Source organism: Elephas maximus, chromosome 7 (assembly GCF_024166365.1).
Source record: "Elephas maximus indicus isolate mEleMax1 chromosome 7, mEleMax1 primary haplotype, whole genome shotgun sequence".
Taxonomy (NCBI): domain Eukaryota; kingdom Metazoa; phylum Chordata; class Mammalia; order Proboscidea; family Elephantidae; genus Elephas; species Elephas maximus.
The window spans coordinates 8,518,915-8,545,291 of NC_064825.1; the positions used below are offsets into that span (position 1 = coordinate 8,518,915).

The 26,377-nt window shown below is 39.0% G+C and overlaps 1 protein-coding gene across 5 annotated transcripts in view; it reads left to right on the forward strand.

The window, feature by feature from the left end:
* ARHGAP20 (Rho GTPase activating protein 20) overlaps positions 1 to 26,377 on the forward strand; it is a 151,792-nt gene that overhangs the window by 113,172 nt on the left and 12,243 nt on the right. For 4 of the 5 annotated variants that reach the window (XM_049889334.1, XM_049889331.1, XM_049889333.1 and 1 more), the window contains exons 5-11: positions 2,150 to 2,191; positions 3,096 to 3,180; positions 6,658 to 6,735; positions 9,320 to 9,386; positions 12,350 to 12,538; positions 22,619 to 22,797; positions 24,200 to 24,361. In XM_049889334.1, coding sequence (XP_049745291.1) covers positions 2,150 to 2,191; positions 3,096 to 3,180; positions 6,658 to 6,735; positions 9,320 to 9,386; positions 12,350 to 12,538; positions 22,619 to 22,797; positions 24,200 to 24,361 — 802 coding nt within the window. The remainder of the gene's footprint in view (positions 1 to 2,149; positions 2,192 to 3,095; positions 3,181 to 6,657; positions 6,736 to 9,319; positions 9,387 to 12,349; positions 12,539 to 22,618; positions 22,798 to 24,199; positions 24,362 to 26,377) is intronic. The other variant, XM_049889336.1, reaches the window with a different exon arrangement.

Genomic DNA, 26,377 nt, shown 5'->3' on the forward strand with positions numbered 1-26,377 from the left:
CCATTGCATGTCTGTTGCACAATTTACGTATCCATTCATCCGTTGATGGATGCTTGGGTTGTTTCCATCTTGTAGCTAATGTGAATAAAGCTGCAATGAATACTAGTTACGCGTATCTGTTTGAGTCCCTGCTTTCAGCTCTTTGGGGTATATATACCCAGGAATGGAATTGCTGGGTCATGTGTTTATTCTATGTTTACCTTTTAGAGGAACCACCAAAATTTTTTCCACAGCGACTGGACCATTTTATTTTCCCCACAACAGTGCGTGAAGTTTCTCCACACACTCAGTAACACTGGCTGGCTTTTGTTTTTCTGATAATAGCTATATGAGTGGGTATGAAGTGGTATCTCACTGTGGTTTTGATTTGCGTTTCCCTAATGACTAATGATGTTGATCATCTTTTCATGTGCTCATTGGCCATTTGTATATCTTTTTTGGAAGAAATGTCTATTTAAGTCCTTTGCTAATTTCTTAATTGGGTTGTTTGTCTTTTTGATGTTGAGTTGTAGGAGTTCTTTGCATATTCTGGATATTAAACCTTCATCAGAAACATGGTTACTAAATATTTTCTTCTGTTCTATAGGTTGTTTTATCACTTCTTGACAAAGTCCTTTGATACATAAAAGTTTTTAATTTTTACAAAGTCCAACTCACCTGTTTTTTGTTGTTGCTGCTCATGTCATCTGTTTTTCAACACAGATGTTGCTAAATAAATCCAAGACTTGATATTTGATATAAATGAACTGACAGAATCTTCTGTTTAAGGAAGAAGAATAAATCAAAAGATAGTAAAGAATTGTGAAAGATGAAAACTGTATGGTCAGTGGTAAAAAAAAAAAAAGAAGATTTAAAACACTTTTTGATGGCCATTCCTGGGAGATGCTTATTGTTATGGATTGAATTGTGTCCCCTAAAACTGTGTGTTGTAAACCCTGACCTATATGCCTGTGGTTAAAATCCCGCTTGGGAATAGGTTTTCTGTTATGTTAATGAGGCATGATTAGTGTAGAGTGTGCCTTGAGTTAAAAAAAAAGAGCAGATTAGACAAGCAGAAATGAAGGGAGATGCCAAGCCACATGAAGATCACCCAGGAGCAGAAGCTCAAGGAGACAATGACCTCCCTCCAGAGCCGACAAAGAAAGGCTTCCTCTAGAGCCAGCACCCTGAGTTCGGACTTCTAGCCTCCTAAACTGTGAGAGCATAAATTTCTGTTTGTGAAAGCCACCCACTTGTGGTTATTTCTGTTACAGCAGCACTAGGTAACTAAGACACTTACGAAGAAGATTGCTAAGCAACAAAGTTAGAAACAAATTAAAAATATTTACTAAATGTAGTTTTCTGGAACAGGGAAATAGCTAGGGTTTTCAACTTCTCCGAGGAGATTAGCAACATGGTTTTAAAAGCTAGCGAGTGATAAGACTATTTAGGAATAAACTTTAAATTATTTTTGACTTGAAGAATTAAGTGGAGCAGTGACTGTAGAAGAGAAATTATTAATCAATAGTAATTGATCTATAAGTGGTTTGACCTTAATCAGAAAATTATAGTAATTAATAAGTTTTCTCAGAACTAACTTCCTAAATTATACTTCTAGTATCTGCATAAAGAAACAAATGTTTGTTTTACTGACAACAAACTAGTTTCTGGGCCAAGAACTTTCCATCCATATGCCAAATATCTGAAGTATGCTTTAATCTCAATATTAAGCATATTTTCCGTCTGTATGGCACTTAAGTCTGCAAAAATGCTTTGAGTGATATTAAACTAACCCAGTTTTACAGATGTGGAAACTGAGGCTTAGAGAGGTTAAGTGACTTGTCCATGATCACATAGATTGCATATATTTTAAGAGCCACTTCCTGTTGCTGTAATATCACTTGTAAAAGAGCAATGAAGTGAGAAAGTGGGTCTGTCTTGGATCCATCCAAGAGGATTTGATAAAACTATACTTCATTGCATAGTTTTTACTAAGGGAGATTTTCACGGCAGGGTTCTCCAAAACCCAGTTATGTCAGGATTGAAGCTTATGTGTGCAGCTGCACCCGTAACAGGCTGTTGGTATTTTCATCCGGACTGACCATCATGAATATGTTAGCATAGATATTTTATGTGGTGTAATTTTTTCTTCTGTTTTCTGTCATTGCAGTTCTCCAGAACAAAAGGACAAATGGCTTTCTCTCCTTCAGAGGTATTTTGTCAGTATATATATTTTTGATCTTTAACCTGTAGTAAACAATTTAAAATCCTCTCTCTAGAGACATACCCCAAACTATTTCCCATCACCTTAGTAGAAATTGTTCATTTGTCCTCAAAATAAGCTGTTGAACACTAGCTACCACTTACTGTAAGTGATGTTTTCTCAGTACTTGAATTTCTTAAGTTCTAGGAAGGAGAACATTGAGGACTGTTGAGATCATTGTAGACAGAAATTAGACAATAATCTCTCCCATCTCTTTCCATTGTCTCCAGCCTACCGACTGGAGCTAATAGTTTCCTCAAAGCTTGTATTAAGGTTCCATAAATGCAGGGTTCTCTGCTCTGTATCTCACAAATCAGTTATTGTCTGTGCCTATGAGCATGCAAACTAAAACGGTAAATTTAGGTCCGTTTGTTAGTTCCATAATCCTTCGCTTCCTCTCCTTCCCCTTCCTCAAGCAATAGGGAGACAAAGATTTACACTCCGCTGGATAGTTAAATGAGAAGAAAAATGCCATTGTTTTGATTAGGTCTAGTGAAGTATTATATGTGCTCCTCTACTTATCAACAAGGTGCTGGGCCTGTCCAGAGTAGGCAGGGAAACTTTGAGAATAAAAAACATCACCCAGAGTTCCCTTACCCTGACTGTGCTTCTCAGACCTAGAGTATTCCATTCTTTCTTGTGACCCTGCCTTAACGTCCTGAGATTTTTCCTTTTTAATTCTCTTCCAACCCATAATGTAATCTGACTTTGCTGAGTCTTCCTATTGTTTTTCTTTTTTAAATAGCATATAAGTATATTGAAAATATTAGCAAAATAGATTGATTTTAAAATAAGCCACTAGCCGAATCCATCTGACTCAGTGTTATTTTGGGTTGTTGTTGCATTTGATTAGATACATCAATCTAGAGAAAGAGAAGGACTACCCGAAGAGCATCCCCCTCAAAATCTTCGCCAAGGACATTGGGAATTGTGCCTATGTAAGTGTTTCTAAGCCAGAAAATTAAATTCTACGTTCCTACCTAAGGGTAAACTCCAGGGGTAAGAAGAGAGGCAAGCAGGCAGACAGACAGACTGAATGTGCTGTGGAAAGTGGGCATATAGAAATACAGCACGGGCAGATGCATTCTCCTGGGTCTACGTTTATCTTTGAATATATGAAAAGTGAACGTTAGAGAAAATGAAGCAAGAGAAATTCATATTAACTACAGCATTTAACAGTTCAGCTGGAAAGAATATTGCTTATCAGATGTCTCTTTTCTCCCTCCGCATTAATGTTTCTCTGGACCCTTTCATGGCAGCTGCAGAGGCTTGTAGTAAAGCTGTTTCCACAAGGAGGTATTTCCTATTAGTATGAAGCAATTTCTTCCAACTTGTCACTTCTTAAAGAGAGTGGTTCTGAAAAGCTCTTCATTCTTTGAGTTCTTAGGGATTGAATCCCTCAGGTTAACAAATGGACGAGCTGGGAGAGATGACATTTTAAGGAACCCAGCATCTTTCTACCTCATGGCATTTATCATATTGGTCAAACAAATTAAGTCTTTAGCCCCGGTTATTATGAGTAATTTGATGACTGAGATTGTAGTGCCAGAGCCAAGATGTTATCAACAAGGAACAAGATGGAAACTTCTGAATATTTTTTGGATGGTAACACTTCACAGCAGCTCTAAATCGTACCAAACAGTTTTATTTGTGTGTGGAAAAATACGTAGTGGAAAACAGTTGTTTTGGCCAAAAGCAAAAGTTATGCAGATGTTCTGACGCACTCCTGAGTGCCAGATGGCCTTGTTAGTGGGAAATACTCAAATTTTTATTCTGTGAGACTACAGATATCTCCTGTAGCAAGGGGGAAAAAAAAAAACCCCACTGTGTTTCTGCCTACTTTGATTCAGTTCTTGAGGCAGTTGGCTGCATTCAGGATTTTCATGGAGAATCTCTTGAGTCTCTTTTTTAGCACTTTTGTTTTCAGTGTATAAAAAGTGTGCTTGAGGAAGGACTGGGAGAGAAGACAGGAGATTTGGTCAGGTTAAAAAACCTGTTTTTAGCAGCAAATTAGTAGCAACACCCTGAACAAGTCGACAGTGAGGTGCTACACTCTGTCTGTTGTTCTCTGAAGTTGCTTTCACAGAAAGAGTCTCCTTTCAGGGAGCCCTATTTCCAGAAAGAGCAATTCCCCCAAACGGGAGTGCAAGCATGGGCAGCATTTCTTAGCCTTGGCCTTCACTTATGCACAACCTGTCAATGAACTTTGCTGCTATGGAACAAAACAGTCACATCTTCCGTTTTATTTGCTGGTTTTGTTGTTTACTAGCCACACAGCTCTAACCCAGTGCCGTCAAGTCAATTCCGACTCATAGCGACCCTGTAGGACAGAGTAGAACTGCCCCATAGAGTTTCCAAGGAGCGCCTGGGGGATTCCAACTGCCGACCCTTGGGTTAGCAGCTGTAGCACTTAACCACTACGCCCAGCTCTAGCCACTAAAATTCATTTGTTTTGTCGACCAGAGAGGCACTCAGGGAGAAATACACATCCTGTAATTACTGCTTTCAACACATGTGCCTTGTGTTAAGGAACCCGGGGTGGCACGATGGTTAAGTGCTTCGCTGCAACCTAGAGGTCCGCTGTTTGAACCCACTAGCCACTCCGCAGCAGACAGATGTAGCAGTTTGCTTCCCTAAAGATTTACAGCCTTGGAAACCCTGTGAGTCAGTTCTACCCTGTGCTATAGGGTTCTTATGAGTAGGAATCAGCTCCATGGCAGTGGGTGGGCCTTGTGTTAAAACCAAACCTGTTGCCGTCGAATGGGTTCCAACTCATAGTGACTCGGTAGAGACAAGAAAAGCCATTATTTTAGAAACCCAGGTACATTGGGGAGTGATTATTAGTATTACAGGATTGATTCTTCACTTTACAAAAGACTATATATATATATGTATATATATATGTATATATATATATACATATATATAGCAAAAACCTTTCTCTTTCTTGAAATTACATCTCCAATTAAAGCCCTAAACCCTCCCTGTTGAGTTCTGAGATACTTTTGCGGAATCCTTAGGGCTACAGGGAGCACAATTTGAAATCAGTATATTTTTTAAAAAAATAACTCAAGTATATAATCTGAACCACTGACCTTTCAGTTTGCAGTTGAGTGCTTAACAACGTGTGCCACCAGGGCTCCATGTCATGTCAAGTGATTGGCTCATAAGGAAAAATACTATAATGAAGCAATGAATTATCGAAGTTTTCACTTAGCTTTATTTTTATATCTTTTTTGTTTGTATATCCTTTTGTTTCTATTTATGCAACTTATTTGTGCTATTTAAGCCCTGTCTCAGGAGCCCCGGTGGTACAGTGGTTAAGCGCTCGGCTGCTAACTGAAAGGTCGGCTGTTCAAACCAGCCACTCCGAGGGAGAAAGATGTAGCAGTCTGCTCCCATAAAGATAACAGCCTTGGAAACCGTATGGGGCAGTTCTGCTCTGTCCTACAAGACCGCTATGAGTAGTAATCGACTCAGCGGCACACAACAAGCCCTGTCTATAAGGGACACAGCCTGATTGCTGATTGATCTGATAATATCATATGTAAAGCCTGTGTGCATAGTAAATAATGTTTTTAATAGTGTAGGGCATTATCTTATATTTTAAAAATGTCTCTTGGAATTTAATAACCTCTTGGGATGGGATGGATAACTCAGAATCTTGTTAATCCCTTTTCTAATTTGTTGCAAAGTGTCTTCTATTTTTAGATAACAGTTACTCAGTGTAGCTTAGCACAGAGCTGTTGCAGGTATTCAGTGGCAGAATAGGGAATAAAACTGAGCTTCCTAAAATTTTCAATCTTGTTTCCAAGACTCACTGGTTTTATTTAAAGCTTCTAAAGATTTCAGTGGTAAAAATGCTAGTAGCCACAGTGCCTGACACATGAAGTCCTCAGTAAATAATGGTTTTTTTTTTAAACCTTAAATTTCTTTCATAATCAGTTCTTATTCTGTTGTTACCTGAACTTTTTTTATACCAAACAAAGATAGAAAGCCTCATACTACAAAAACCATATTCAGGAAGAAATAGAAAATGATTCAGCTTTCTCCTTTTTTTATTAACCACTGCGTTATGCAGATACAGAAATGATACAGAGAGCCAGCCTCACTGATTTTTTTTTGGCCATATACTGTCTGTGAAATATATTTTGTCTTTCTCAGTTGCTTAAGCTCTTATATGTTGTGAGCCATGCATTTCTTATTTAAGAGAAATAAATGTTTTTTTTGAAAGGCATATGAGAATGAAAGTAAATTATAATCAAGAGTTTATGTTGTACTTTAGTCATGAGCTTTACTCTGTCATTACTTGAAATCAAGATTTTGCCTTTAGATAATTATTTGACAATAATTATTTGTTTACCTGTTTTAAAAAATACTTATAGCTGTATTTCTCATTTTTTTCTTCTTTGCAGTCTAAAACTCTAACAGTAATGAATTCCGATACAGCGAATGAAGTTATCAGCATGTCACTGCCAATGCTAGGGATAACTGTAAGTTACTGTGTGCTGCGTTCTTGATTATTAACAATAAACTGTGATACTTTAGATTCATGTGAATATTATTCCTCCCATCATAAGACACCGGATTATTAGAGATATCAAAGTCATGTTTTGTCCCCGAAAACATAGAAAATAAGGACAGTAAAGCCTTAATATTAGCCTAATATCTGGATGCTATTCTTCTATTCCTATTTTAAAACCTGTGTGAACGGAAAACCATGATGATATTAAAGTTGAATTCTAAGGTAATAATATGTATATTTATTGTATATGCTATGTGCATATACAAAAAGCCTGGTGGCATAATGGTTATGAGCTATGGCTACTAACCAAAATATCAGCAGTTTGAAACCACCAGGTGCTCCTTGGAAACCCTGTGGGGCAGTTCTACTCTGCTCGAGTTGGAATTGACTCGACAGCAATAGGTTTGGTTTGTATATGCATATACAGTAAATTTTTTTTTTTTTTGGTATAAGATTCTTAGTAAGAAAGTTTCAGTGTTCTTCCCCCTTTTGAACTCATCACCATGTGACTATTCTTTATCTCCACCCCTGGTTCTTCCCCTCCCCTCCCTTACCTTATTCTTCAGTTATTATCACAAGACTCAGTCAGTCTCAGGTTGATGGATTCTGAAGGACTTTTTTTTTTGGTAGTAGACTTTTCACATAAGGATCACAGGGCTAGAAACCATATTCCCTGATTACGCATGCTAAAGATGTGGCTGGTACCTCTAACAAATTGGTCCGTAGAAAGACATACTTAACATTAGACCGTGAATTTGAAGAGCTTTAGTGAGCATGCCACACTGATCGCTGTTTTGCTTTCAGCTTTCTGCTTCTTTATGTTTTATGAGGCAAAAGTGAGTTTTTGAAATTTTATTAGTGGAGAAGATTGGAATATTTGAGGATGAGGTAGGAGAAAGAGAAGTGAAAGAGTTTCCTCATTGCCTCCCTATCTGTGTAAGTACCACCCAGTGCATACTTTTATTAAAGGAAACATATTTCAGAAGGATAAAAAACTAAGGGAAGTACTTGTAGAGTACTATTCCTTGAGTGAGGGTCTCAATAAATATGAAAAACAGTTACTTTGATGTGACGTGACATGTATGTAAGACGTATCGTAGTATTGTTAAGTGTATTTAGCTTTTGCTTGTACATAATGGTATAGCAAGCCATTAAGAACTCTGGGCAAGCAAAATTTGGGATAAGAAATCTGATTTTTTTATTAGCAAAATGTAATAATATATTTAAAATATAATTAAATGTATACCGTATGCCCTGGGTAAAGTAGGCACCTCTGCATTGATTTCTAACCTGTATTATCATATCTTGGAAGACAGCGAGTAGCTTTAGGGGTGGAAAGGAAGATTAATTAGTGATGTGATTCATTTTATATATGCCTTTTCTTTGAATAAAGTGATCAGTGGTCAGTCTTCTCACACCAAAAAAAAATTTTTTTTCTATTCAATTTAATTAGGAATTGAAGCTATTTGGTTATACCTCATCTAAGGTGTTCCTTCTACAGTGTTTTTAGACACTACAGAAGAAGAAAGGATTTTTATTAGATCTCTTTTCCTATTTACAATAAATTTTTTGGCAAGAGATGGGGTGAGGAGAAAGTAAACTGAGTGGTTGGTGGGATGCGTGTCCATGTATGATATTCTCCATAGCTGGGACCCTCCATTATACAGGCAGGGCCATGATTTTTAATCAGAAGTTAAAGGCAAGCATATGACTTATTGCCAACAGGATTGGCTCTATCTGTTCTAGCTTCATTCGAAACATATTTTTGCTTTGTCTTCTTGTAGAGGACTCTTTAAAATAACTCAGTGTAGTCTGTATAATTTAGCATTATTTGTTTCAAGTGGGATTTTTAGTGCTGCTAGGTTGTATTTCTGCTGGTGAACGATTTCATTGTTTTCTATGACTGGATCTATTCTCTAGACAGAATTCTTGTTTTCTTTGTCCCCAGGACTGGACTTGCCCATAACTAAAGCCACTGGAGACTGTGCCAGCTACCTATCTTCTTTTCCTATCTCCTCAAAGCCTTTCAGTCATTCTTTTCCTGCTCAGAAGCAGCTGAGCTAATAATTAGCCTTTTGCCTTCTTTAGCCACAGACATAGCAGTGTTTGTAGCTTTCTGGAAGATGAGATTATCTTTGCAGGGGCGTGTTGGAGGTTATGTCCAACATTCTATGAGAAGTCTGGAGACATAGCAGAAATTAGAACTTTAAGGAAGAGAGAAGCCTTTCAGAAAACCAGAGAATTTCTTCTTCCTTTGTGAAAGGGCATAGATACGATTTCACATTCTTTGTGTTACCCATACAGTGAGGGTCTGATTCTGTTGTAGTTTGTGGCTCTTCCACCACCACGAGGGGAAAAGGCAGGATTCCTGAGTTCTCTGCTGGGAGTAGGGGAGGTTTTACAAATCAGCAGTGCCATCTTCAAAAACCACCACCACCCCTAGCAACCTGAATAGCATTTATATTGTCTCCATTTTTTTCTTTGTGCAAAGCATAGAAATGCCTCAAAAAATGTTCCCTCATTCAAGTAACTTTTAATTCTTTATCTCAAAGGGTTCTGAGAGAGATTACCAATTATGGGTCAATTCTGGCAAAGAAGAGGCACCATACCCACTTATTGGTAAGTTTCTGGAAAAATCTAAGATGGAATTGATTGTATTTTAACTATATTTCCAAGTATCTTAGAGAATTGGTCATATGGTCCTAAGCTTTAATGCTGTTAAAAATTAGATCTCATAAAATATTCATTTAATAAACATCTGTCAAGCATTTATGTATGAGAAAAATAATATCTCTTTACTCAAACAGCTAATGGTATAGTTGGGAAGAGAAATGTAAATTTTCTTCTCAGCTTTTTCACTTTAAAAACAGCGCTATCTTGCCAAGCTTTTTTTTTTTTCCTGTATGAAAGCAATATGTATTGTTACTCCTTTTTCTCCATACATTTGTTTTTCATATCCCGTTCTTGAATATCCTGTTCCCTTTCCTGCCTACTATATTGTCTCAGTGGAGCCCTGGTGGCTCGGTGGTTAAAAGCTCAGCTGCTAACCAAAAGGTCAGCAGTTCGAACCCACCAGCTGCTCCTTGGAAACCCTGTGGGGCAGTTCTACTCTGTCTGTAGGATCACTGTGAGTTAGAATAGACTCGACAGCAGCAGGTTTGGTTTTTTGGTTTTATGTTGTCTCTATGGAAAACCATCTATGATCCAATCATGTGTTTTAATCTGTCAGTAAGCATTTATTTAACACCTGTCATGTCCCCAGAACTTCCCTAGGCAGCATAAAGAAGATGAGATTAACCTATTTAGATTCCTAAAAGTGTTCACTTGCAATCAACTTGATGGCAGTGGGTTTAGGGTTTTTTTTTTTTTTTTCCCCAGAACTTGCCAACTAACTACTACTTTACTAATTAACGTACTTTGCCTTTTCTTTAGCCAAATTTTCTAGCATATGTTCTTGAGGAGCTATTGGTAAATAGGTTACACGTTCCCTGAAGGTAGCTGTTAGACTGATTTAGCTAAAAATATTTCCTGATCAGTAAGTTCATTCACTATGCTTAACAGATACAGAGCAATTAAAATAAGGGACAGTGTCTGTGGCACATCTTGAGATGATGACGATGGTGGTGCTGGTGGTTTCTTTTAACAATTTTAAAGTGCTTACTATCTACCAGACAGCGTGTAAGGCGTATCCCAAGCATTATCTCCTGTAATCCTTCCAGTTACCTGTGAGGTCACTACTGTGTAATGCAGTATGTTTCAAGGGATCTGAATAATCTAAAACACCAAACTTTTCTATAAAATGTGTATCCTCAGCCTTAGATATAGCAACCCAGCATGTACATAGCTGAAGACAAAATTTACCATTTCAGGTTTTTTTTTTTTTAATGTCTTTTTTTTTTTTTAAGTCAGTTGTCAATAACTAAAATTGTAATTCAAAATTAAATACTTTAAAACAATTGGCTTAATAAAATATACTAATTACAGCTATGTAGGTGGTAACTTTTATGCTTAAAACAGTTTTAATTAAATCCCATTGCTAGTTCTCACTAAATAACCATGGAATCACATAATTATTATTTAGCAGCAATTCTTCATTGTACGCTTTAACGTGTTGTGCAGGCCTCAGCTGTAGATTAAACCCCATTGCTGTTCAGTTGATTCCAACTTACAGGGACTCTACAGGACAGAGTAGAGCTGCTAAGGAATGGCTGGTGGATTAGAACTGCTGACCTATTGGTTAGTAGCCATAGTTCTTAACCACTGTGCCACCAGGGCTCCTTCAATGTAGATTAGCTGCTGGTTATTCTGATGAATTTATTTCACTTTATTGCTATTATAGAAGCCTTTTTTTTTGGCTGGGGGTGGGTGGGGGCTGTACCTGGAAGTTGCGGTATTACTTAACATTATCGGAACACTAACATCGTTTGCCTATGCCAGGTGAAAAGGGAAAGTAAAAGTTCACTGAGTTACATTCAATGATAAACCAGGAATAGAAGAAAGGGAGCTTATTGTTTGTACATAAAAACTGAAATCTACACCACAGTGGTCTTTGAGGAATATATTAAGAAAAAAAAAAATTTGGGGGGGGATTTAATTATTTAGAGCACAAAAGAATAAAAAATAATGTTGCAGTCAATCTCAGTGGCCAAGATTTAGTTTTTTCAGTTGATAAATAGCTTTTTACATCTTGTTTCTGTATTCTAATGCCCTTCGGTCTCCCTTCTGGTTATTACCTGTGAACACCGACCTCAGAGGCCACGGTGGGAGGGAAGTATAAAATCAAACAAGCCAATCCCAATGCTCTTGAGTAACTCCCATTATGTAACTAATGAAAAATCTTTTTCAGACAGACACCTTGTGTTAGATAATAGTAATAATAGTGATGCTTGACATATATAGTTCTTTGTCCTTATTATTTAAATAATATTAACCACTAATGTTTACTTATTTGATCCTTATAACCCTGTGTCATAGATAAGGTAGATATTTTAAATCATGGATTTGAGGCTGAGAGGGTTCAAAGATTTACAGATCTAGTTAAAGGAGAAACTAAAAAAAGCAAACAAACCCCCATTGCTGTCAATACAATTCTGACTTATAGCAACCCTATGAGATAGAGTAGAACTGCCCCGTAGGATTTCCAAGGAGCAACTCGTGGATTTGAACTGCCGACCTTTTGGTTAGCAGCCAAACGCTTAACCACTATGCCACCAGGGCCCCAAAGGAGAAACTAGAGCATCTTAAATATTATTAGATGCAAACATAGGAAAAGTCAACATTATGCAAATCAAAAACTGATCTATACATTCCAAATAAGGTATATTTTAAAGATTTTCTTTCCTTTTTCATTTTTCTTTTCCCTTTGACACTGCTTTGGTAGGGCAAGTCACCTGCATTTTGTAGTGGTCTCCATCTGTAGGCTTGTACATGGTGATCAGTCAGTCAACACAAGGATCCTTTATACCAGAATTCCCAGAAGCAAACTGCAGTCCATTCCAGTGTGTAGCATACATGCTCACAGTAGGATGGGTCTGATCACACCAGTCAGCCTGCAGTCTACATTGAGGTTTTTCTCTGTATAGGGCATGAATATCCCTATGGAATTAAAATGAGCCATCTTCGAGACACGGTGCTTCTGACCCAGGGATCAAAGGACTCCACCTCCCCTTCCAACCCCCAAGAGCCCTTCCTCATGGAACAGCTGCCCCGAGAGATGCAGTGCCAGTTCATCCTGAAGCCCAGCCGCCTGGCAGCCACCCAGCAACTAAGTGGTGAGTAGCGTCTCCTCCTTCACAGAGCCATCTTTCAGCAGAAGTTCTCATTTCCGAAAGCAAACTTAGTACAAAGGCAAAAGACCTGCACTTCTAGCCAGGTGAGGCATTTTTTTCTTTCAAATTTACGAAGTGTTTTGAAAAGAAAGATGTGGCGTTTTAGAAGAAGATGGCTTAATAAATCAGAGGCGGGCAGTACTGACTTGTAATCAGCAGCTTGCAGCAGAATAGCCTGTCCTTCTTTCTTCACTCTTCTTTCCCCTTTAACCTTATCCCCACTGCGCAGTCAAAGGCACCGTCAATGCTGCAGGTGGTTCAGTGCCTCCTTTGTACTGTAATACACTCCACCATGTGTTCCTCCCCGCCCCCCCCGCCCCCCGCCACAGATGCTCACATTATAAAAAGGAGGCTGTCAGTGATGAGTGTCGGGAGACTCATGCCCTACCTGAATTTTGGTACTGATAGTGTGTGAAGTTGAAAATGATTTCCACAGAAGCCTCTCCATAGCCTACTGATCTAATCTGAATTCTTGGGAACATAGCTACCTCTTTATCAACCCTGTAATAAAGATTCAATATAGGAGAACCATCAATTCACCTAGCCCAGGATTGAGCATTAAACCCTCAGTCTCAAAGATTTGGTAAGAAATAGAACAAAATGGATACCAAAAAGAGTGCGTGGGGTAGTGGGAAATTGATGCTGAATTTCTACCCCTGTCTTTGTCAGTTTTAGCCAACTGGGAGGTCCAGTGAAGAGTGGCATTGCCTTTTGCAAGTAAGCAAACCTGAACCTAAGTAGCCATAGGTTTAAAGGGATGGTGTGGACCTTGGGAGATCACTGAGGCCATGTCTGTGCTACATAATATGACAGTCCTGGAAAGATTATTGACATCATCTTCACAGCCTAAAATCCTTCATATGTGTGTGATTCAGTCGATGTAGCAGTCATGAAAGTAGCTCCTACGTTTTTAATCTCGTTGCAGAATGACCCTAAATTTTACAAAAAATGTGCATGCACTATCCAAACTTAGAGAGAAATCAAATCAGCATCTACACTCATTATAAAATTTTTTCTGGCTTTAAGTGTTAATACACACCAGCATTCTTTTAAATAGAGCCTCTGCTAATGCATTTAAAATTGTTTATAATTTTTATACTAAAACAACTATAGTTTCTGGAACATCTGCAGCAACAGCAGGAAACTGATTTCCTTTCACAACCCATTCATTTCAGAGTTTGACATTTTATGGGGCAAAAAGAGTTGTTACTGGCCTCGTTCCTCTTCAGCCAGTGTTTGCTTATTATGTTTTTCCTCCCTAGAAGCTCAGACGCATTCTGTCTCCCTCCAGCCTACTGAGTTCCACCACTTTTCTATCCATTAGTCCCCACCTATCTCTACTTCCCTCCTTATCCAGCCTAGATTCCATAGTCTCTCTCTTCAAATAACCTCAGCTTCCTTGACCCTCTTTCCTTCCTTCCTAGACACCTAGTAAAATCTCATCCCTAGATGAACTCTGAGCGTTGCTAGAGGAAATCATACAGCAACAGGGTAGGTTGGTATTACTATAAACTCATAATAACCAACCTCATGTGGACACTCTCTAAGTCTCTTTCCTGCTCCCTGAGTCAACTGTTTTATTCTCATCCCCTCACACGAGCACCTCCAACTCAGGTACTTTCTATGGATGACCTTGCCTCAAACGTTATACTTCATTGAAGCCATCAGTCAGGGACTCCCTCATCTTGCCTGTACAAGCTTCCCTTGCATATACGCCAATCATCTTCTCTCCTATAATGGCAAACGGAGCTATTGGACTGTAAGGCTGTTGACTGACATGTTGAGCCATTTTAAAGGGTCATTACAGAAATGCCAGTGGTTTTCAGCCCACTAAAACGTGAGCTTCAGGAAGGCAGGAATTTTTGTCTTTTTGTTCACTGCTTTATCCCCAGCACCTGAAACAGTGCCTGGCATATTTAAATAAGTACTCAATAAATATTTGTTGAATGAATGAATGAGTGAATAGGCCTGTTGTTACTGCTCATTAAAAATAGGAGGGAGCATTCATTGCCTTTGTAACTAGGCTGAGGAGAATAATCTTCTTCTACTCTTCTACCTTAATCCCCATGTTTTTCAAAACCATTTCTCTTGGTCCCTTGTCAATTTTATTTTAATTAATTTGACCAATAATCAGGGGTCAGGAATCCTAAGGGTTTTATCCAGTGTTGCCAGTGGCTTGCTCAGTTAACTTGTAGGCATCCCCTATAGTTTCTGCCTATTGGAAGTTAGGGTAACAATGGTTCCAGCTGTAGATGACCCACGGTAAATGGGAAAGGGGTGGAGTAACTGTAGACCAATGGTGTGAAAGCCTGGCTGAGCATCAGAATCACCTGTGAAACAGTTTGTAGTTTGTTTTTGTGGGTTTTTTTAATCTTCCTTAGATTTCAATTTAAATGAACAACCACTAGGAAAACCGCTAATTTAGGTCAAGGTTGGCAGATATTTCCTGTAAAGGGCCAGATAGTAAAATTTGTAGGCCAAGAGGCAAATGAATGATAGTATGTAGCAAAACAAATTTCTACCAATTTTTTTATTGATGAAATTCAAAACCAAATAATAATAGAGTATAATTTAGTGTACCCCCACGTGTCTGTCAGTTTGTCATACTGTGGGGCCTTGCGTATTGCTGTGATGCTGGAAGCTATGCCACCGGTATTTAGATACCAGCAGGGTCACCCATGGAGGACAGGTTTCAGCTGAGCTTCCAGACTAAGACAGACTAGGAAGAAGGACCCGGCAGTCTACTTCTGAAAAGCATTAGCCAGTGAAAACCTTATGAATAGCAACAGAACATTGTCTGATACAGTGCTGGAAGATGAGCCCCCCAGGTTGGAAGGCACTCAAAAGATGACTGGGGAAGAGCTGCCTCCTCAAGAGTCTCCAAGATGGATGTCACAGGATATCTGAAACTTGCTCTTGAACGTTGAGCAGCTAAGGCAAAAGGAAGAATTGATGAAGTAAAAGAACTGAACAGAAGATTTCAAAGGGCAGCTCGAGAAGACAAAGTATTATAATGACATGTGCAAAGAGCTGGAGATGGAAAACCAAAAGGGAAGACCACGCTCGGCGTTTCTCAAGCTGAAAGAACTGAAAGAAAAATTCAAGCCTCGAGTTGCAATAGTGAAGGATTCTATGGGGAAAATATTAAACGACGCAGAAAGCATCAAAAGAAAATGGAAAGAATATACAGAGTCATTATACCAAAAAGATTTAGTCGATGTTCAACCGTTTCAAGAGGTAGCATATGATCAGGAACTGATGGTACTGAAGAAGTCCAAGCTGCTCTGAAGGCATTGTCGAAAAACAAGGCTCCAGGAATCGAGAGAATATCAATTGAGATGTTTCAACAAACGGATGCAGTGCTGTAGGTACTCACTCGTCTATGCTGAGAAATATAGAAGACAGCGTCCTGGCCAACTAACTGGAAGAGGTCCATATTTATGCCTATTTCCAAGAAAAGTGATCCAACCAAATGTGGAAATTATAGAACAATGTCATTAATATCACACGCAAGCAAAATTTTGCTGAAGATCATTCAAAAACGGCTGCAGCAGTATATCGACAGGGAACTGCCAGAAATTCAGGCCGGTTTTCAGAAGAGGACGTGAAACCAGGGATATCATTGCTGACGTCAGATGGATCTTGGCTGAAAGCAGAGAATACCAGAAGGCTGTTTACCTTGACTATGCAAAGGCATTCGACTGTGTGGATTGTAACAAGTCATTGATAACATTGTGAAGAATGGGAATTCCAGAACACTTAATTGTGCTCATGAGGAACCTTTACATAGGTCAAGAGGCAGTTGTTCAGACAGAACAAGGGGATACTGAGCAGTAAAGTCAGGAAAGGTGTATGTCAGGGTTGTATCCTTTCACCATACCTATTCAGTCTGTATGCTGAGCAAATAATCCGAGAAGCTGGACTATATGAAGAAGAAGAGGGCATCAGGATTGGAGGAAGACTCATTAACAACTTGTGTTATGCAGATGACACAACCTTGCTTGCTGAAAGTGAAAAGGACTTGAAGCACTTACTAATGAAGATCAAAAACCACAGCCTTCAGTATGGATTGCACCTCAATATAAAGAAAACAACATGATAAACAGAGAAAAGATTGAAGTTGTCAAGGATTTCATTTTACTTGGATCCACAGTAAACAGCCATGGAAGCAGCAGTCAAGAAATCAAGAGATGCATTGCATTGGGTAAATCTGCTGCAAAGGACCTCTTTAAAGTGTTGAAGAGCAAAGATGTCACCTTGAAGACTAAGGTGTGTCTGACCCAAACCGTGGTATTTTCAATTGTATCATATGCAAGTGAAAGCTGGACAATGAATAAGGAAGACCAAAAAAGAACTGACGCCTTTGAATTGTGGTATTGACGAAGAATATTGAATATACTATGGACTGCCAAAAGAACAAACAAATCTGTCTTAGAAGAAGTACAGCCAGAATGCCCCTTAGAGGCAAGGATGGCGAGACTGTGTCTATGTAATCTGGACATGTTGTCAGGAGGGATCAGTCCCTGGAGAGGGACATCATGCTTGGCAAAGTGCAGGGTCAGTGGAAAAGAGGAAGACTTTCAACCAGGTGGATTGACACAGTGGCTGCGACAATGAGCTCAAGCATAACGGCGATTGTAGGGATGATGCAGGATCAGGCAGTGTTTCGTTCTGTTGTGCATAGGGTCGCTATGAGTCAGAACCAACTCAATGGCACCTAACAACAACAACATAATTTAGTGTAATACAGATCTACTAACGATAAGAATTAGTACATTTTGCTTAAACGAGGTTCAAAGTTAGTGTTCCCTGTCATCAAAATTGATTACAAATATTCCGATCTGTAATGAAATTTTTTATGTATCTCATCTTTAAAAATGTCTTTTCATACAAGCAAAAGCCATTGCCATCGAGTCATTCCAACTCACAGCAACCGTATAGGAAAAGAAGAACTGCCCCATAGGGTTTCTAAGGCTGTAGTTTTTACGGAAGCAGAGTGGCATGCCCTTTTCCCTCAGAGTGGTTGGTGGGTTTGAACCACTGACTTTTTGGTTAGCTGGACCCCTTTTTCACACAGATAGGTACTGTCAGATACGGTTATCATTCTATAAGCATAATATTAACTGAACATATTTCTCTCTGGAAGGCAGTTATAGACTCCTAGATTCTTCCCTTGATATTTGCCTTTTAGAGTGTCATTTAACTGCAGATTAATCACTTCCAGTTAAAGGTTAGTAGAAGCTCCTCAGTTGTACAGTTAAATGGATTTTGAAATATAGATATCTCCTTTGCACTTGCATTGAAGTCCATAAAACACTGTCGAAACTGTAGTTTGAGTTCAGAAAATATATCTGCTGCAACTTTGTGTGGGAATGGAGATCTTGCTTCATGTTTTACCTTTTGACAGCTCAGGAAGTGTTTAAAGCAGCTTTACATTATTTATGATTAAACAACGTTGGTTGTCAAAATGACTTTACTGCAGTAAAAATTTTATAAATAAGCCCTGTTTTGCCTGGTAATTTTAGATTGAATTTATTAAGAAATATTACCAAGTCTGCAGCAAAAACTAATTTCCAAAACCAGTGTTCAATAATACTAGCGGATGAGAGCAGTTCTTGTTCATAAAAATTTCTACCTCAGCCCTCAACTCAAAAAATTTACCACTGCTAAGCCATTGACCTTATGTATGATATCACAAGTTTTCCTGTGGCTTACTTAGATCATTGTAACTCATTGGTCCCCAGTGAGAAGCTCTAGTGTTAACTGGGGACTCAGGATATTGACATTCAAAGATATGACCTCAAGACCCAACTGAAATAAATCTCACTGTATACGGTCGCTATGAGTCAGAATCAACTCGATGGCATCGGGTTTGGTTTCGTTTGATTTGGTTCTGCTTAACTAAAGCACGTTCTTTCTTCCTGTCCCTTCTGGGAAACCATTCTTTGTTCCTTCAGACAGGCAGTTGCCCCTTCTCTGTCTCCAGAGCACGTTATACAGCTCTCTAGTGTAACACATAAAAAAAATTACATTACTATCATTTATTTACATATCTACCTGTTTCATTAGACTATGAGTTTCTCAAGGCCCGGGATCTCATCTTTCTTCCATTCCCAGAAATTAGCCTGGAGTATAGAACACAGAAGAAGTGAATGATCCAATGGCTTAGTCATACCTGGTACAGAAGAGCTTGAGTGGAGCAGATGAGTCCTGTAGTTGATATGGGATCTGTTACGGGTGGGGACTCAGGTAGCCCTTGGGTTCCAGCCTGAGCTGAATTCAACTCCTAGTTCTGTTTCCACAGCTGACTCACCTTCCACATCTGCTTCAAACCCAGGACAAGCCTATAACTGGACTGAACTTTTATGGTGGGTGCTAAAATATAGGACACATCTTTTTGTTCTGCCTGTTTGCCCTATCGTTCCAGTATCTTCCATATATATTTCCTGCCCTGGGGGGAAAAAAAAAAAGCATTCTTAATTTGAGGAGTCATATGGCCAGAATAAAATTTCTAATTAAAGTTTGTGTTGTTGTGATTGTTATTCTATGAGCACAAATTTTAGAAGTTGTACTTTTTAATATTCAGTTCCCTTGTTTAACCATGAAGAAACATTAGCCTGAATCTTGCCAGGGTTGTTTAGGAAAGCTAGATTTATGTGAATTTAGTATGTTTTGAATTTACATCACCCTTTTTTTTTTTCTATTTTTTTATGGCAATAGCATGTTTTTTCATCATCCTTTGACATTTAAGAAGTTAAAGTTATGCATTATAAAAGTTCTGTAGGAAAGCAAACTGGAATGATTTTTTTTCTTCCTCAGTTCCAGAGGGAACATGAACTTTCAGATTGAATGCTGTACCTAACAAAAGGCATGGCTAAGGCTGAAAGTATTTCTGATAAAGTACAGGACTCAATTCCTACTTTATCCTCTTTCTACACTCAGAGGAAAGCTAAGTATATAACTTTATGCTAGGGCATTCTTAGAAAGTGTGTGAAAGCTAAACAAATAAATCTGATAGTCTTAGAAATAATAAAACCAGGTTAAATGTGGTTAAAACCAGACTGCATACAGCTGCTCACCATGTACATAAACTTGCCATATATTGCATCAAACATTCACACAGGTTGACATTGCTAGACATTCAAGAACCCCTCCTCCTGGATTTAAGAATGGGCTTGGTTTCCTTTTCTTTTTTAAAAAATGGCAGAGGTTGGGAATGTCACAGCAGGAGGAAAGTGCCTTAGTTAAGCAGAGTAGTGATATCTGCCTGAAGGCTGTTCAACCGGATGGAGAGTGGGCTTAGGGAGGGGTCCTCTTTGTGGGCAAGAGACTGGTGTCTTGGCACTGTGCATGGGGGAAGTTACCGAGATGGCTGTGCCTCTGCCCTGCACAAGATAGTACTTTTCATACATTAGCCTGCTTAATCTTCTCAGTAAGCCTTTGAGGGGCAGGTGATATCAATCTAATTTTAAAGCTGAGGAAACAGACTGAATGCAGTTAAATAACTTGCCCAAATAAGTCTAACCAGACTCCTGACTCCAGAGCCCACAAATTTCACACCTGAGTGAGTGTACATGGATGATGTCCTTACTGTGAAGTGAAGTGCGCATGATGGTTCCAAGGCCTTTTGGTAAAATGTTACTTATTTATCTTCCCACAATTTGGGTTTTTTAGCATTGGGTTTAGGTAGATTATTCTGAGGAAGTAAAATGCTAAGGTACATTCAAGCCAAACAATGTAAAAGATTTCTTTGAAATTAGCACTTAAGACTACTGAGCATGTCCTGTGCTTGAAAAGCTCCTTCAGCGTGCCACTGTCAGGGAGTGCTGGGGGCTAAACATCACCTCTGGGTAGCTTGGCGGGTATCACAGGAAACAAAGCCACACAGCCAAGGTAACGACTATTTCCCCTACGCCCTCACTGGAGAAAATGAAGTCAGACTATATGGGTGCCACCTGGGGATTATGGTGCCTCAAGTGTCCATTCATTTATCTTTAACTGCCAGGTGTTTGGAACCTTGCCCATGTCTGCATGCTTCAGGGGCCAGCCAGATATTTGGGCAGAGTTTATAAACGATATGTGGGTCTCCCACTATCTAGCTTTCTCCTTTCTGGGATTTCCTCCCTCAGTCTCCAGGTGCTATGGTTACCTCCACCTCTGTCCCCTAGTCCTTCAAGCCAGTAAGAGTGCCAATTTCTCCAAATTTTAGTCACACAGCCTGGCATAGACTGGGGCTGGTCCCCAAGCTAAAAGCTGTAAGAATGGGAAGCTCACCAGTGCCATGCCATTTCCCTCTTCCAAGTGTTGTACTTTTAACCTCCAGTATCTGCCTTCTTTTGTCTACTCTTTAATGCTTTCAGGTAGTTTTTTTGTTTTTGTATTTTGTACAGTGTTTATAGTTATCTGTATATGTGTTTTGGATGGGGAGGTCTGAAAGGAGCTACTCAGCCATTTTTAGAAGTGGAACCTTAAAGAGTTGTCTTTTTGTATATCAAACCCTGTGCAGACCCACACCTTTCATGTTAAAAATAGACATTAACAACAAAAAAAAAAATTCATTGTTTTCGAGTCAATTCTGACTCATAGCAACCCTATAGGGCAGAGTAGAATTGCCCCATAGAGCTTCCAGGGAGCGACTTTTGGATTCCAGTGGCCAACCTCTTGGTTAGCAGTTGAGCTCTTAGTCACTGCACCACCAGGGCCACAAAAGTGGACATAGATAACACTATTGATAGAGTCATAACTCACTGTTGACTTTCTTAGTTCTGCCTATTTTGTTCATCTAGTCTTTTCTCACCTAAAACTAGTTGCCATCAAGTCAATTCCAACTCATAGTGACCCTGTGTGTGACATAGAAAAACTTCTCCTTACTGTTTTCAGTGGCTGATTTTTCCAGAGTAGATTGCTAGGTCTTTATTCTAAGGTGCCTCTAGGTAGAGTCACACTTCTAGCATTTCCATTAGCAGCTGAGCACATCAGCTCTCTGCATCACCCAGGGACTCCCATTTTCCCACCTAATCCCTCCTCAGTTCAGTTATTGTTCATGAATGATTTATTGAGCGGTTCTTAGTTGCAAGGCACCATGGTAGATGCCCTATTTTTTGAAATCTTGTTCAAAATCCACATCAAATGCAAACACCTCCAGGATCCCTCCTTCTCTCCTCTCAGATAGATGTGATGTGTCTTTTCTCTCAGTGCCTTTGATATTTTGTCCCTCCCTTATCACGCTTTATTTATTGTTATACTTGCTTTCTCCCACCAGTCTTGTCCCCGACCAGATTGTGAACTTCACAATGGCAGGGACATAGTTGGACTCGTGTTTGCATCCATCTCTTACCATGCTGCCTTACGCATACTTCTTAAAGTCAAGAACTGAAAAGATACATGGAAGTCTTTGCAGCTGGAAGAAGAGGAACTAAATGTAGGGCATGAGGCTTCCTGTCTCTGTCCTCTGAACAGGACATCAGATAATAAAACATTCTTTGTTTCTAGAAGACATTTTAATGAGACTTTATTTTTTCTTCTCCTTTTCTTGTTCTCCTCCTCATCCTGCTAACCCTCCTCACTCTCCTCTTCCTCCTTCCTTTTTTCCTATTTAATTGTTGACTAATTTAAATAAAAAATCAGTGCAAGCTCAACTTTTTTGTGTGCCTCCTCTCATCTTTAAAATAGAAAGACGTTTGTATTGGTGTGAAACGCCTTGTTCTTTAGGTCGTTAGAGTTCAGTAGGGAGTTTTTCCTTCACCTTTGAAAATCCAGGGCCGAAACACAAGTAAACTGACCAGGGCTGCCCTGAAAATGGATGGGAGAAGAACCTAAACATTTGATTCTTCCTTCACAGAGTCTTCCTTAATTTGTAAATTATTTTAATAAATTTCATAGGTTGAATTGTCAGTAACAAAGGACATGTATATGCATTTTTTCCCCAGTAAAAAAAATAATACTTACCGCAAAATGGAAATGGTTAGAAATAAGGTTAAGTGATTTAAACTAGTTCTTCTAATAATCTCACTTCCTCTTCAGATTCCAGTCAGAAGACATTTAAAAGGAGGAGATCTATCATAAACTGGGCCTTTTGGCGGGGTTCGAGCACTCACCTGGACAACTTGCCCATGTCACCAACATCTCCTTTGCCAGGCCAGCTCTTTGGTGCTTCCCTGCCAAATATTTGTGAGAATGATAATCTGCCCAAACCTGTCTTGGTAAGTTTTATTTTGGTTTGTAACACTAATGGGAAAGGAAATTTAGAAAGGAGGAGCTCTGGGAGGTAAATCACTCCCCGAATGGAAAAATCACAGATACCCCTTGACTTTGGCTGAGAGTCTTTATTTTATTATTCCAAGAATAAAATCTGATTTAGCTCTTGTAGAATCATAAGGTAGACATAGTGGGAAGAGATAATCTATAGTCTTCTGGTTTCAGGGAAGAGCCACATAAGCCTGCTCTGATAAATTAGAATTTTCTCTGTAGATGGAGAATCCACATTGTCCTTCACATTTCTCTCAAATCCTCTTTTGAACTCCGCTATTCTGAAAGTCTCCTTTAATTAATTTGGCAACAGAAACTACTCAGTCTGAGACTTTTTAAAAATCTCACCTATGTTTTCTTTGTATTTCCAGTGCTTATACATAAAGACACATCCACTGGCATATATAGAATGTGTACATAGATTGTGTCAGAGGAAAGCTGCAGATTTTGTATTGTCTCCAGTTGATACACTAGATGGTCAGTGTTAAGCAATGTTTATTGAGTATTCAGTGTCCTCCAAGCACTGTACTAAATGTATGGCATTTTATGCTATATTAGGGATCTGTAAGTGCTAGATACTAGTCTAGACACTTTCTTGCTTATCCTTTACAACATATTAGGGTCTAGTTGTTACCATCATTCCTACTTGACAAATAAAGCCTCAGAACATTACCCAAGTTCACACAATGAATACATGGCATAAAGAGGTTTCAGATCCCATGGACTGCTTTTTCTACACTGCGAGCAGAGGACATAGAGACAGAAAGCAAGCAAAATGAAAGATTGACCAGAATGGACTATGTAACTGGAGAAAGCTTCCTGGAGGAAGTGACTTTTGAGCCTAATTTAAAAAAAAAAAAAAGTAAACACAGGAAGTAGGAATAAAGTATGAAGTTGCATAAAGGGAAGGACAGGCAAGTATAGGAGTGTGGCAAAAATATTTCTATATTTATTAGAGAATGACAAACAAAGAGCAGTGAGGTAGGAGAGAGACATGTCAACAGGGACCTTGAAGCAGTCAGAGAAATTTGATTCTAGAGTGATGGCTGTTGGTTCATTGAACAAAGGAAAATCTTTTTAAAGCAAGTAGTTAAGGTAGAATGTTCTAGTTGTTGATTATAAAGCAAGAATAAATTGGAGAAAAGAGATTTAGAAACACCCCCCACCACCACCACCACCAAAAAAAAAACAAATTTCGCTTAGTCCTTCCAGCAGCACACCCAGCCCCAATCCTTCGGTGCTTTTACCCAAGCACACACTCGCCTCTGGCAACCGAAAGCGCGAGTGCGTGTTCCCTTGTTTGCATGTGTGAAGCACCATTTTGTTCTGTTTCGTTTTTCTTTGCTTTCCCCGTAGGATATGCTTTTCTTTCTTAACCAAAAAGGGCCCCTCACAAAAGGCATCTTCAGACAGTCAGCCAATGTGAAATCCTGCAGAGAGCTGAAAGAGAAGCTGAACTCTGGAGTAGAAGTACACCTAGACTGCGAATCTGTTTTTGTGATAGCATCTGTCCTAAAGGTAGGAAAAGTTTGCCCTTCCTCTACCGGATGGGTGTAGGTCTGTAGCAAGATGACTGCTTTCTTTCACTTTGAACCTTATTTCCATCAGCAAAGAACCATGATAGATTTAGAATCTGAAAAAGTGTAAAAACACCTCACAAAGTCAACATTGGACTTTAAAAGCCATCACCAATAATGTGGCATGTCAGATATGCTTTTTAAAAAAATTTTTTAGAGTGTGGCCCCCAGACACCCTTTCAGCTCGGTGATGAGATCACTCCTGAGGTTCACCCTTCAGCCAAAAGCTGAACAGGCCCATGGAACAAAACAAGACTAAACGGACTCACCAGCCCTGGGGCAGGGACTGGAAGGCAGGAGGGAACAGGTTGTTAACCAATGTCATAGAATAATGTGTACTAACTGTTTGATGAGAAACTAGTTTGTTCTGTAAACCTTCATCTAAAGTACAATAAAAAATTTTAAAAAAACTTTTTTTCATCCCGTGCACTCTCCTGGTCTTCACTTCTGCCGCCCATCCAAAAAATAAAAGTAAATTTTAAAAAATCAAAACATATACAGCATGTTTACCAAAGCAAACATCCTGCTTTGGAAGACTTCCTTACTGTCTCCTTCCTAACAAAGGCAAAATTTTCAAAAAATAAAATTTATTAAACCTTAAAAATAGGTATAGACATTTAACATACTAAACAAACATTGGCCTTGAAATTAAACAAGAAAAATTGCTCAGTGAGGCCAGTGAAAATTCCATTCATTTCCATAATCATGCCAACATATATTCCTTTCCCTGCCCCCTGATGCCTTTACTTTAAACGTGGAATGGGAATGACTCCAACATCTGGGATTTCTTTTACCTTTAGCACATTTGGCATTCTTTAACAACCATAGGAGGAGAGGAGGGATAAGAACCACAAGATTAATAAAGTCACATATATAGTTACAGAGCTCTTCTAAAATGTTATCCTCCCCACATTCTTGGAAATGCCTCACATTTTTGGGAAACCAGCTTTAAGCAGAGCTTTTGACCCTAGCAGTAGCTCCTGCAGACCAGCCTCAGGCTCTGATCTCCCAGCAGGGTTGGAAATGCATTGGAGCCAGGGATAGAGAAAGGGCCCAGCCTGCATCCCAGGTCCTGGAGCTTAAAAAAAGGAAATTCAGGAAAACTTGGGGCACAGCCTTCAGAGACACATAAAGACAGCTCTTGTATACCCTTACTCCAGACTACTACCCAGCACCTCACTGAACCTTATGTTGTGAGTTCATGAACAATCAGATGTTTCTCAGTAAATGAACTGTGTCTGTTCTTAACTCCTGTAGACCTTTGCAATAAAAAAATCACTCAGAAAAACTGGAGAGCTTGAGATAGCATCATCTAATCTGTTTTGCACTGGGTTAGTGATGACTGTAATCCTGGAGTACAATAAAGACGTGTTGGTGTACTTAACCAGATGTATATGCCAGGGATACATACACACAGTGAAGTTTTCCTTGTTTTTTTAATCAGAGAGTTTTTCTCCTATCTCTTAATTTAAGAAGCAAAGGCCTATGTTTTAGAAAATATTTCTTACTGTGCTCTCCTTTGCAGCACCACACTTGTTAAAATTTTGTGCTAAATTGCTGAGGCTATTTTTATTACAAAAAAAGCCTGGTTTTAGAAGAGTTCAATTGTGTCTCATATTGTAGAAATATTGCTTGTCCAGAAGTAACCAAAGAACAAAAAAGATCCAGACTATTGAGGAGACTGGTTACATGGATTCCAAGTAATTGAGGTTTTGTGATAGTGTTACTGTGTTTTTATACTCCCATTTCTTCCATGTGGTTGCAGAAACAGAGATATTTTTTGAGCTTTTTTTTTTTTTTGCTTTGTTTCTTGTTTTTAAGACTGTTTTGAAGCGGTCCTTAAGGTTTCCTTTAATTTTTCACTTATGGTGGATTTGCTTAAATATAAGCTTATTCTTCAAACTACAATTGGAAGAAAATTGTTTTAGACTCTTTATAGCTTTGATCCATCTGGCCT